At 34.3% G+C, this 13,845-nt stretch overlaps 2 protein-coding genes across 9 annotated transcripts in view; one reads left to right on the top strand and one right to left on the bottom strand.

Annotated features, from left to right (window-relative positions):
- The window catches only part of LOC113501572 (transcription-associated protein 1), a 29,688-nt gene extending 25,669 nt beyond the window's left edge, over positions 1-4,019 (bottom strand). For 6 of the 8 annotated variants that reach the window (XM_026882774.1, XM_026882777.1, XM_026882779.1 and 3 more), the window contains exons 1-5: positions 3,568-4,019; positions 1,251-1,556; positions 633-842; positions 388-554; positions 15-250 (exon numbers count right to left, since the gene is read on the bottom strand). In XM_026882774.1, the coding sequence (XP_026738575.1) occupies positions 15-250; positions 388-554; positions 633-842; positions 1,251-1,556; positions 3,568-3,714 (1,066 nt within the window). In that variant the 5' untranslated portion in view covers positions 3,715-4,019. The remainder of the gene's footprint in view (positions 1-14; positions 251-387; positions 555-632; positions 843-1,250; positions 1,557-3,567) is intronic. The other 2 variants (XM_026882781.1, XM_026882778.1) reach the window with 2 other exon arrangements.
- A 410-nt stretch (positions 4,020-4,429) lies between these two features.
- LOC113501009 (plexin-B) lies at positions 4,430-13,820 on the top strand. The gene has a single exon (XM_026881978.1). It carries the CDS (start codon positions 6,846-6,848, stop codon positions 12,525-12,527), a length of 5,682 nt encoding a protein of 1,893 aa, XP_026737779.1. The 5' UTR covers positions 4,430-6,845; the 3' UTR covers positions 12,528-13,820.
- The last annotated feature ends 25 nt before the right edge of the window (positions 13,821-13,845 follow it).

The following is a 13,845-nucleotide window of genomic DNA, read 5'->3' as shown; positions in this document are numbered from 1 at the left end:
ATACTTAAACTTACTTAGCCTGAGATCTGTAGCCAGGATATGGCGTGTAGCTATAACCAGCTCCTTTCTAAGATGTGCGACTTCAGGCGGACATAATGTAAGCAAACCGATAATGCCTTTGACCATCAAATTCGCGTGGTTCGCAATTGTTTCCTGATATATCCGGATTATGTAAGCTAAGAACGCTAATGTCTTAATTTGGGCACCCATGAAGTCAACAAATACTTCTTTATTGAATGATGCTGATTGTCTGGAACAAAGAAATCTAAATATATCAAATCAAATACACTCGTAGGCCAAAATCGATTGCGAGAGCTGCTGAGCTGCTATCATCAACTTTTATGATTATAATTTTTCAGATATTTTAAACATAATTTTAAACCTTACCTATGATTAACTGCTGGTTGCAGTGTGATTGTCTCCATGATTAGAGGAATGAAGTTACTAACTTCCTGATGTACATTTTGCTTGTACAGTTGGTACATCAACACCACAATGATGGGCAACTCTTGAATCACTTTCAAGGACAGCACAGACCGTGGTATCAAGTTGTACTGTTAAAAATAAGATTGATTAGTATTTATATTGATATTTTCTCATTATATTTCATGATATAATAAAGATTTGCTTACAGTTTTTGTACTCACAGTAACAACACTACCGTCAAGTAGTTTTTTCTCAGTGTGTATGGGTGTGGTAGTGTAAGTCTCTGACAAGAGTTGTTCAATATTCACCTCTGACAAATCCTTTACCCTTAATGTGGGTTTAGGTTCAAATATTTTTGGTAAATGATTTGGCAAGTCTGAATAAATACCTTTCACCCATTGCAGGAATTTGTGGATCTAGAGGAGAGAGTTATCGAAATATCGACGATTATTATTAATATAAAAAAAAAACAAACTTATTATAATTTGATGGATTTCATCCAGATATTTTGCTCAAAACTTAAAGAGAAAAGTTGTTACTTTTCTCGGTTTTAAGTAAAAACAAAAACATAAATGAAATAATTCAAAAAGTAAATTAAACTGTAATACAACAAAAAAGAAATCATTTTTTTTCAGTGGATGTGCCAACATTGGCAAGTGCTTTTCCACTTTACTATTGAAACATAACATATTTTTAGAAGATGCTTCTTGATTCCTCATTCTCAATCATAGAAGTTACCATAATAAAAGCAAGGTATCTTCAAGTTTTACTCTACCATCCAACAGGACAGTTCCACCTCTCTCCCACAACGTAACAATACTTACATCAACCTCAGTGCAATAGTTTGGTCTGTATTGTTTATGTAATTCCATGAATATTTTAAGACACACTAAGACATTCTCTTCATTTTCTATTTCCATCATTTTCAACATTAGAATCAATATGTTTCTGACATAAGGTCTTAATGTCTCACTGATGGGTAACCGGTGTATCATCTCAAGGATGAGCTTCCTAACTTGTTGTATGTTGTATTCAGCGATGAAGTGGGGTTCCCCATCTTGTAATATTTTAAGGAATATTTTCAGTGAATGGTCCAAGAACTGTGGGTATTGAGGTGAACTGAGGATAACCTGTTAAACAGAAAAATATGGATGTAAATCTATGCTAATACATACTCTTTCACTTAATAAACTAAAGGCTACTATTAAAAACAATTGTATGGTACAAAGATGCTTATTATATATAAGGCCATTAATATTTTATAGGATATAACAACAGACCTAATATATTAACACTAAAGACCAAAAAAAACATGCAAGAGAGAAGTCATTATCTTATGAATACTGACTGCAAGTGAAAGAAATAGACCACCATGTGTTTAAAGCCTTGCTGGTGTTATGGATAAAATTGATTTAAAACCAATATATGTGTGCTTATTGTCATAACAATGTGGTTTTATGTTCAATGTACAAATACAATATTACAAAAGCAAATGATTCCAATGGATATTCATTTCACATGCATAAATATTTTTTAAGTGAAGAAACAATTAATATCAAAATCTTTAACACAGCTTTGTGTACTACAAAGCTATGTTAAAGATTTAACATAGATAGATAGAACATAGCTAGACTAATAATAGACATGTAAAATAATGTTCTAAATGTTTAACTTGGCTATTGACTTATAATATGAAACCAAATCATTTTATCTTTAAAATCCATTCTATACTTGTATTTATACAGTCATCATGAAACACTATCTTATTTCACTATCTTTTGTTCAATACAAACATGGTACACAGAAAAATAAAATCTATACTAATATATAAAGCTGAAGAGTTTGTTTGTTTGTTTGTTTGAACGCGCTAATCTCGGGAACCACTGGTTCGATTTGAAGAATTCTTTTTGTGTTGAATAGACCATTTATCGAGGAAGGCTATAGGCTATATAACATCACGCTGCGACTAATAGGAGCGAAGATACAATGGAAAATGGGGAAAATTCTAACCACGTGGACGAAGTCGCGGGCAACAGCTAGTAATATCATACTAGTATAACCAAGTCTTTTAACTTCCTTTCCCTGTTAAAAAACTAATTACTATCAATCAAAATTAACTAGGTTCAATATAACAATTGCACAATGCCATTCTGAACTTCTTATGAAAAATTTAAACACAAATATACATCTCCCAAATAGTAACATTTGATGAGCAAGGAGTGAAGTAAATGTTTGAATTTTCTGAGCCTGTAAAAAGGTACAGAAATGTGACTAAAGTCATACCTATATATTTCTGTTTGGATCCCCTAAGTTAAATATGATTTTTCTCACAAATTTTCAAAAAGGTCTGTATTTTTAAAACTAAAACTGATATACAATAACAATAAAGAATACCATATGAAATATACCACTTAGATAATATCTAACATATTGGTTCTTTATTTATTTATTATGTGTTTGTCTTGAGACACACCAAGATTGAACATTGTATTCTTTTTTTAAGTATCTAAACAAATGGAGTATGGTGATGACTGATGCCAATGCCTCTTCAGTTTTCACACATTTGCAATAGTGTATTTTTGAATACTAGTTAACATTATAAACATTTTAATAAAATAAAAAAATATTATTGTTTCGGTACAAGACTCCACTATTATTACTTTTTATCTTTGAAATCTCACTTCTTAAGAATGATGGTGCTATTTATGTCATTTGGTGAAAATCTTATTTCCTATAATTGATTAAATACCAGCTTCATAGTTTTTGGGAAGTATTCTAAGGTGTATCTGAGTACCCTCTCTAGACTAAAATAATCCTTACACTACATATTATTTATACAAGATGGGCTCAAACTGAACAGCTGAATGATCATGATGGCTACACTAGTTCTTGATTTAAATTTAGTATTCCATATTGCATACTATAATGCCAGTTATGCCAGTCAGTTATTTGTTGTGAAATTAGCAAGTTGTGTATGAATTTATGTAGTTATAGACACCATTGATAAAATCCATTTCCAGAATGATTCTTCATCATTTTGTAACATGTACATGTGGGTTTACTTAGTACATTACACGACATTGTATTGAACAGAGATGCAGTTTTTTTAACATTATCCAAATTGCCTTTATACAGACGTACCTCAAAGTTCTCACTGAGTTCCTGTGCAGCTTTGAGCTTGATCTCATCCTTAGCGCCGGGGTCCGCCAACATAGTCACATAGCTCCTGTACGTATTCATCTGGGTGTGCGGGTCACCAGGACCGCCTGCTGCCATCGAAGCCATCATGGTTCACAGTAGATAATCTTACTAAATTATATATCTTTCACTAGCCAGTGAAATACCCTACATTATAACTCATTAGGATAAAAGGTTTACACTTAGAAAAAAGGGTCTGTGGATATATTTACATTATTATATAGATTAATAACAGGTGTTAGATCTATATTTTTTTACATTAGTCACAAAAATAAACGAAAGAAAATATTAACCCGATCCATCTAAGACCCAACCAAACAACCGGATAAAATACAATACAAGCAACAAGCAATGCAATGCACAGCTTTCGGTAATCGCAACATGAATGGTATTGCCATATGTAAAGTTGTAATTTTAAACACTCAGGGTTACTAAGTCTAAAAAAAAGGAATTGATTGAAAATCTACTCAATGTTGCATACAAAAATAACGTGATAGCTTGCATTGTACTTCCTTCGCCAATTAAAACTTCAGTGGGCACAATACAGTATATACCTACTATTTTTCATGACAAGGCAGGTTACTTGAGTTTATTTCTGACTTGAAGATTTCATGATTAAAATTTAAATTTTGAAGTCAAAAAAAACGCAGAAGGATCTACGTAGTTACCTCACTTAACTGCAAATTACAAAGATTATGGATAAGAGCAAGCTTTGAGCTTAAAAAAAGCTTTTGATCTACTTCATATTTACAACTGGTATACGCAAAAGTAGATCAAGATTGTATAAGGTATACGAAATGAAGAGAAATCAGTTTGATGTAGTATCATTTCAAACTTTGTCAGATTATAATCGACAAATTTTAAAAGGGTACGTTTGAATAATGTACAAAACTAGATTTGTAAGTACAAAAATGAAGCGATCCAATAAAAAACCTTCCTGGTAAATGATATAAATAGGCTACAGGCTACAACTTGATGTCTTAACACGTCCGCGACGGCTGCTGAAAACTTCATAACCTTTATAACCCAAATCTTAATGTGCTTTTACCTTTTAAAATATCGACCCAAGAGAGGTAATAACAACCTTTAAACTTGATTGTGATTTTTGTGTTCAGATTGTAAGATTAAAATTAAATAATATCGTAGATGATGTCGCTCCATACCTCTCAGTCATTTTTAAAAAAGGTTTTCAGGTGTCTTCCTTTATATAAAGTAAAAAGATATACCTATAATACAAAGATATACCTACGTGTGCCTTATGTACCCTTGTTTAAAACTGGTATCAGAAGTTAAGTTTAGACCCATTGCAATTCTACTTGCGTCCAGCAAGTTCTTTGCGATAAGATGATCTTACAGCTGGCGTTAAATATTTTAAATTTCAAAATTTTAGATTTTCCAAACAGTTCCGTATGCAGACGGCCTTACTCAGGTATGTTTAGTGCCTGGGAGAATGTACTGAATCCCATAGACATCATTTTTAACCTTTCTAAGACCTTTCGCGACATACTTCTTTCATAACTTCATTTTTATACCTTACAATTAAATGTTATGAATGAATGTATATAAATCTATGCAAGTATATTCTTGGTTTCAATTTGTGAGATTTCGAAGAGAGATCAATTATAGCCTGGTTCATACAAATTATCTCTCCCAAAACTACAGACAGATGAAACTGTCTTTGTACTGCAAAAACGAGTTATTCTAGGAGTTGGGTCTATGTATCAGGTGGGTTCTAAGATTATATTCTGACTGTCGAATCAGAATTAAGTTAGCCAACGTAATGATATATGTGGTACAATATTTATTCGTACAAAAAGTGATGTACAGATACACGAAATAGGAATACATTATTCACTTCTGCTTAGAGCACGGAACTCGTGTGTAGGCCTTGGTGTTCTCTTATACATAAAGAATCCCTGAGATATTATACTAGACCTGACCAAAATTTCGTTTAAACCTGCAGTTACAGCTAATCTCTGAAAAACTATTTGAATAATAAAAATTGTTGGTCACCGTAAAAGGCATAAGACATTAAGACAGTTCTCTGTGGAGTTCCTTCAATGTAAATTAATATTTGACGTATAGATTGTTTGTTTCAGTTTTATTATTCAGAATTTGACAATTTGTTTCATTATCAGATAATGATTTGTAGTGACATTTTGGTATGTTATTTTTTTGTATAGTTTTACTTTACTTTTAATACGTATAACATGACCGATGTTTCTTCATGTATAATAATAATTTATGATAATATTAAATAGAATTGTTAAATTACGGAACGGAGCGGTGAGCCAGTTTTTAAGGTAATATTTTTGTCTTTCAAAACCTAGCAACAGATGTGTCATGCTGCCTTAATTTTCACGGTCTACGGTGCTGTCTTGGGTCTGATCACCTCCTTCCCTCTAATATGGCTAGGGGGGTATCCTTGCGGCATAGTCGTGCCCCGTTCACGAGTATGTCACTTGGCGACTGGCCGTACTGCTGACCTTGGTCTATTAGATAACCCTCTTAACTTTAAAACAGCTGCAATGCCTGTTAAAGGTACAGCAACATCCTTGAATAAGTACCTGTTTATATTATTATTTGCCAATATACATTGTTTACCTACTTAGTTTCATTATTGGCGCGGTCCTTCGATAACCTAATATTACTATTTGTTTTGTAAACTGAGAGGCAGCGTGCTGTGCTGTGGAGTTTTTTCTCCACAGCTAGTACAGCTACTGCACTTAGGAAGCCTTAAAGGGTGGACGATACGGCGTGCTGCGTATCTAATAGATGCTTTTGTTGTCGTTCTGCTTTCAAAATGTGCTACTTAGTATGTTTTTTTTAGAGTTAAATTTTGGTTACTCATCATTAATGTTAGATTAGACCAAATTTAGATTTTTGCATAGGCCTTGTAAATTTAGGCTATTCTAGATTTTTACTATTTAACAAATTACTTAGACAGGCGAGAATTACGTCAAGAAGTCCTTGTCCTTGAGAAAGGATTTTATGAACAGAAACTTTTATGAAAGTGGTAGCATTCATGGTTCTCTATGACTTAGTGGTATCCTTTTCTAAAACTCTATTGTTTATTCCATGTCATCGGCATCGATGGATGCTTTAACAAGTTACATTACATTTTTGTAATGGGCCAAAAATGGGTTGAAAATGAAATAAAAATAATCGTTACATGGTGAAAAAGTGAAATTATCAACTTAAATGCAACTTAAAATGTGATCATGGCTACTTCTACAACATTGTTAGTCATAACATTTTGGCTTCGGTGCACAATAGTGTATGGATACGAATTCATATCACAATATCCCATTCTGTCCAATGAGACATTTCATTTCTATCATCTCGCCGTGGATAGAGTGAGCGGGCAAGTTTACGCTGGATCGTTAAACTGGATTCACCAGTTGAGCCCCGACTTGAAACCCATCCATGTAATAAGCACAGGTCCGAAACAAGACAACCCAATGTGTCATGCTAGTGGCTGCACTTCGTCTGACATAAAGACTACATGGATTGATAATGTGAATAAAATATTAGTGATTGATCAGGAATCGGGGAGAGTGATTGCGTGTGGTTCGGTAGCGCAAGGTTCCTGCTACAAATATAAGTTGGGAGACCTCTCCGCGAAGCCCGATTTCGTTCCTCAGAGTGTGGCAGCAAATGATGCTGATGCATCGACCTACGCGTTTATCGGCCCCGAAAGGTATAATTCTTGGGACCGACCGAATGTGCTATATGTGGGGACAACATTTACAAATAATGGAGAGTACAGGCACGACGTCCCTGCGATATCCAGCCGGGACCTGATCACTCTTGAAGTCGCACAATTAACTTTCAACAAACAAAGTTCAATACAAATAGATGTTAAATACAGAGACAACTTCTTAGTACAGTATGTGTATGGTTTCAATGCTAGTGACTATGCATATTTTTTAATAATCCAGAAACATTCCCACCTTGCTGGCAATGAGGAATTGGGATATGTGTCACGGCTGGCTCGGACCTGTGTTAATGATGACAACTACAACAGTTACACAGAAGTTACTTTAGAGTGTCATGTGAGAGAGGAAATGGTTAGTGGTAAGAGTGAAGTGGTCAATTATAATTTAGTTCAAGATGCTAAGATTGCTAAGGCAGGTGCAAATCTGGCTGCACAGCTGGGTGTTGAAACAGGGGACCCTGTACTTGTAGCTGTGTTTAGTCCATCTAAAAGTATTTCTAATGAACCTATGTCTAAGTCAGCTATCTGTGTATTTTCATTGCAAGAAATAGAAATTAAGTTTAATGAGAATGTTCACATGTGTTTTAATGGTAGTACAAAAGCACGCAACATGGGCTACATATCAGGCATGATATCAGATGGCAAGTGTCCTAGTGTTGGTTCAACCGGCAACATACTGAATTTCTGTGAAGTGGGCCTTAAGATAAGTGGACTTTATCCAATAAAAACAATGTCTGTCATAAACTGGAATGATACCTTGGTCACATCAATCACAATGTCAGTAACTGGTTTGCATACTGTAGCATTTTTAGGCACTAATGATGGTAAGCTAAAGAAAGTTCTCATTGATGCTGATAAAGCCTTAGAATATTCCAGTGAAGTTATTTTACCTAGTCAAGCAATACTCCCTGATACCACACTGTCACCCTATCAGAAAACATTATATGTATTGGGAAGAAATACAATAGTGCAAATACCTACTGAGAGATGTGCAGAACATGGCAACTGCTCCGCATGTCTTGAGTCAAATGATCCTCATTGTGGTTGGTGTTCTCTTGAGAAACGGTGTACTGTCCAAAACATGTGTCAGAAAGGCACACAAAGTGCACCAAGATGGTTATCCCAGTACATCGGACAGCAATGCATTGATTTTGAACAGATTTTACCTGACAGAATATCAATGAATGAAGTTACAACCGTGCAGCTCATTATTAGAACTTTACCTGAACTGCCATTTGGTGCAAAGTATAAATGTGTTTTTGGGAATGCAGAACCTATAGATGCTGCTGTCACATCTAATGGCCTTGCCTGCCCCACTCCAGATGTCAAGCACAGGCCTAAAATAACACCAAACCAAGACCATGTGTATGTTTCACTATCAGTGCACTCATCTGAAACTAACAAAGATTTTGTTTCCAGAAATTTTGCTTTCTATGACTGCTCCAAGCATATAACCTGTCACTCCTGCATCTTAAGTGAATGGGCCTGCAATTGGTGCATATATGATAACAGATGCACTCATGATACTTCTGTGTGTCAAAGGACAATAATTAGTGGAGAAAACAATCCTACAAAATTACTTAATCATGGTATTGGTCATTGTCCCAGGATAAGACAATACAAGAAGCCAATTTTACTACCAAACAATGTGCCTAAAGAGCTGGAACTTGAAGTGGAAAACCTGCCCCACCTACAACCAGGACACACAGGATTCCAATGTATTGTGAGTATTGAATTAGCTAATATGATACTTCCAGCCAGAGTTGAGTCAAACCATTATATTGTGTGTGACAAAACAACTTATTCATATGAAGAAGATGTAGGAGAATACAATGTTAGTGTTAAAATTGTTTGGAATCATAAACATTATATAGACACAATTAATATTACATTGTACAAATGTGAAATTCTTGGATCTCACAGAGAACATGCTGATTGTTCGCTTTGTATAACTCGCAACTCAATCTACAAATGCACATGGTGTGGCAACTCATGTTCCTACAGTGAAACCTGCTTAGAAAATCCAGTAACTGAATGTCCCAAACCGAGAATAGATATGATTAAGCCTTTGAGTGGCCCAATAGAGGGTGGCACTATAGTCACCATTGAAGGGAGTAATCTTGGTCTAAGAGTTGAAGAAGTGTCTGGAAAAGTTCGCATTGGAGATGTTTTATGTGAAATAGTAGATTTTGAAGTTTCTGTTAGTATAACATGTAGAACAGGACCTTCCAATGGTTCTACTGTAGCTCCTGTGATAGTAGAAAATGATTCTGGCCATACGGAATCCTCTGTTTTGTTCAGTTATAAAAATATTAAGCTCCAAGGTCTCTATCCAGCATTAGGCCCTGTTTCAGGTGGAACACAGTTGGCAATAGGAGGCCAGCATTTAAACATCGGTTCTTCTATTTCTGCTTATTTGGATGAGTTGCCATGCTCTGTTAATAAAACACAAACCTCAAACAGTAGATTAATTTGTATTACTCCCAAAGCTAACATGCCTAGGGTGATTCATACATTGACTGTCGCTATAGATCTTGCTAATCGCACTTTATATGGGGACTTGTTTAATTATACAGCAGATCCTACAATAATGGAAATAAAACCGCTAAAGAGTTTTGTATCTGGAGGCAGAATGATAACAGTTCATGGTACCAACTTACACACTATCCAAAAACCTCTTATGAAACTGTATTACGGGAATGAAGTGCTCCCTGTCAACCATACAGCTTGTACAGTACTCAATGAACATCAAATGGAATGCCCTAGTCCTGCTGTAAACAAGAAGTATTATGATATTTTGCAGGCTACGAAATCCCAAACAAGTACTCCTCAAATAGCAATGAAAGTTGGTTTTGTACTAGATAATGTAGAGACTATGCATGAAAAGCATTTTAATCCTCCTAGAACTCATATGGTATTCGTTGAAGATCCGCACGTGTATCAATTTCCTAATAAGGGCGTAAAATCTTATAAAGGAGATCCATTAGTAATAGAAGGAGAAAACTTAATCAGGGCAAGTGATGAGACAGATGTTGTTGTCATGATTGGAACACAACCCTGTAACGTAACCAGCCTTACAATGCAACAACTACTATGCACACCGCCTGAAATGCAACCTGCTAACACTGATGAAAACGGTTTACAGATATTAGAAATCAATTTGCCTTTAGTGGTAGTAAAAGTGGGCAAAAATTTACGATTCCCTATTGGATACCTACACTATGAATTACTCCGAAATTACAATTTCCCACCAGAAGTTATAGCAGGAATCGCAGGAGGGACATTCTTTTTAGTACTTATATTTATGATCGTGTTAGTTATGTATAGACGCCGAAGTACAAAAGCAGAGCGAGAATATAAGAGAATACAAATTCAGATGGATACTTTAGAGAGCAATGTAAGATTGGAATGTAAATTGGCTTTTGCGGAATTGCAAACTGATATGTCTGATTTGGCAGCGGATTTAGAGCATTCAGGTATACCAACACTGGATCACGTGAACTACGTCATGAAAGTATTTTTCCCGGGAGTATCGGATCACCCTATCTTAAATGTCCAACGTCAATTTATCAACGCTCCCAGAACCAACTATGATGCAGCTATGATTCAATTTGAGCAGCTATTAAACAATAAATGTTTCCTGTTGTCATTTATAGACACATTAGAGTCACAAAAATCATTTAACATTCGAGACAAAGTAAATGTCGCGTCCTTGCTTATGATAATACTCATGGGTAAAATGGAATATGCAACCGATATTTTAAAATCATTATTATTACGCCTTATCGATAAGTCTATATGTAACAAACACCCACAGCTAATGTTGAGACGAACTGAGAGTGTTGTTGAAAAGATGTTGACAAATTGGATGGCTTTATGCATGTATTATTATCTTAAAGATTATGCAGGTTCTTCTTTGTTTTTACTTTTTAAAGCTATCAAACATCAAATAGAAAAAGGTGTTGTAGATGCTATCACTCACGAAGCCCGTTATTCCTTATCAGAAGAGAAACTTCTCAAAGAACAAATAGACCATCAAACCATAACTCTGCATATAGTACAAGATGATTTTGATGAAAAAGTTCAATGTAAAGTATTAGATTGCGATAGTATATCACAAGTAAAAGCTAAAATATTAGATGCTCTTTTTAAAAATACTCCGTTTTCTATGAGGCCATCCGTCCATGAAGTTGATTTAGAGTGGCGACACGGAAGAGGAGGACATGTTACCCTACAAGACGAAGACGTTACTACAAAAACCATCAATGGCTGGCGTAAATTAAATACCCTGGCGCATTACGGCGTCAAAGAATCCGCTGTCATGTCATTGATATCTCGACAAAACGATAGTTTTAATACTCCTTATAAAATACCGTGCAAGAATTGTACGGGAATATACTGTTCTAATTCTCATATAAGAGTGTATAACAGCGACATAACTGACCAAAATGTGCATTATTATCACTTGGTGAAACCTATTGAATATCAACATATAATCAACAAGTCTTCAGAACACAGTCACAAAGCTATACCGGAGATATTCCTCACCAGACTTTTGTCTACTAAAGGCACGGTACATAAGTTTGTCGACGACTTCTTCAGCACCATACTTACCGTAAACGAGGTGTTGCCGCCGGCCGTCAAGTGGCTGTTCGATCTTTTTGACGATGCGGCTCGGACACATGGTATCATGAATCCTGAAGTAGTCCATGCGTGGAAGTCTAATAGCTTACCGCTAAGATTTTGGGTGAATCTCATTAAGAATCCAGATTTTATATTTGATATAAATAAAACTGCTACAGTTGACTCATCATTATCAGTTATCGCTCAAACATTTATGGACGCTTGTTCGTTAACAGAACATCGATTATGTAAAGATTCTCCTTCCAATAAACTGTTATTTGCAAAAGACTTGCCTACTTATAGGGACATGGTTATAAGGTTTTATCAAGCTGTATCTCAATTACCTCAAGTGACAGACCAAGAGCTAAGTACTTCGATGCAACAACTCTCGGTAGAACAGTTAAATGAATTCGATACTCTGTCTGCCTTAAAAGAATTGTATATCTATGTCAGTAAATATAGAGAACAAATTATATTAGGACTAGACAACAAAATGCACTTAGCTCATAAATTAGATAATATAGCATGCACTATGGAAGGGGATCCAACGTCTATATGCTGACTATATGACACCTTCAGTCACAATTTAATTGCATTTACGTAATTTATTTATATAATACATACTTTGTAAAAAGAAGCTTTAATTTATTCTGAAAATACTCAGATCTAATAAAACTGATATGTAAAAAGACTGTAAAATATGTATCAGTTCCATATTTCTAGTTAGAAAGTCTTACAATATTTTTTTTCAGTGGACATGATACATACTTAATAGCTATGGACTTATTTTTTTGTCATAGTACCTACGTAATAAGTATTTAAGTATTTTTTGTAAGTATTAAGTGAAATTAATGTAACTATTTATATTGGCATCTATTATTATGTGGGACTATTTGAAAGTTTCAATGTTACTCTATTTAAAGTACAGAAACGATTAGTCATCTACTTTGGCATAGAATCAGTATTGTGCAACGCGAATCTGTGTAAGATAAAAACACATTTCAGTATTTTATTATGGTAGATTTTTTTCCACGCTTGTCTGAGTCACACACTGCCATACAACATAATAAACAATTTCGAATGGTCCCATATTACTAAATTTCGAATATTTGTAATGCATTTACTCTCCCAGTGGCCATGCTATTTTTATAATTTTAATATAAAATGTATAATTGCTCTCTTTTAGAAGCGACAAATATGATTTACTAAGAATGATATAGATCTGGCACTGAAATTATTTTTTAATGTAAATGTTCTTATTTGTATTTATCTAAAATTACTTAACTATTGATGTGTATTACGCTAAGCTAAGATCTATGTGTAAAGAGAGATAAGAATTAGTTAAGGAAAATGTTGTGATATTTGTATTTGGAATATTGATAGTGTTAATTTATCAAGTTAAACACATACTCTTATTTTCCTTTATCTTATTTATTTGTGTACAAAATTTAGGCAACAATTAAAAAAAAAACAGTATTGTGATTGTGGACAAAGCTATGATCTTGTTATATTTATATTACATTATATGTGCAGTGAATCTCAAATGATCTTTCATAGCTTCTCATTGTTTACGATTTCATGATCTCATTGTGTTTTTGCTCAACTATCTCTTTTATATATTGTCAATTTTAATATAAAGAAAACCCCACTTGAATCTCTTACATACGTTGAGTGTTTTGTAAATTTGGCAGTGGATGTCGTAATAATATTCCATTTACAAAATATGTTTAAATTAGTATTAGTTAGTTATAACATGCTAGGATTTAAGGCAGCGTAAATTCACCCGTCTTTGAAATTTTATATTATTGACTTAGAAATATACTTATTTATCAATCCTTTTGTAATGAATAATTTCAATATGAATGGGATAAAACAAAAAC

The sequence above is a fragment of the Trichoplusia ni genome, chromosome 15 (assembly GCF_003590095.1).
Source record: "Trichoplusia ni isolate ovarian cell line Hi5 chromosome 15, tn1, whole genome shotgun sequence".
Classification (NCBI taxonomy): domain Eukaryota; kingdom Metazoa; phylum Arthropoda; class Insecta; order Lepidoptera; family Noctuidae; genus Trichoplusia; species Trichoplusia ni.
This window is presented reverse-complemented; position numbering and strand designations above follow the sequence as displayed.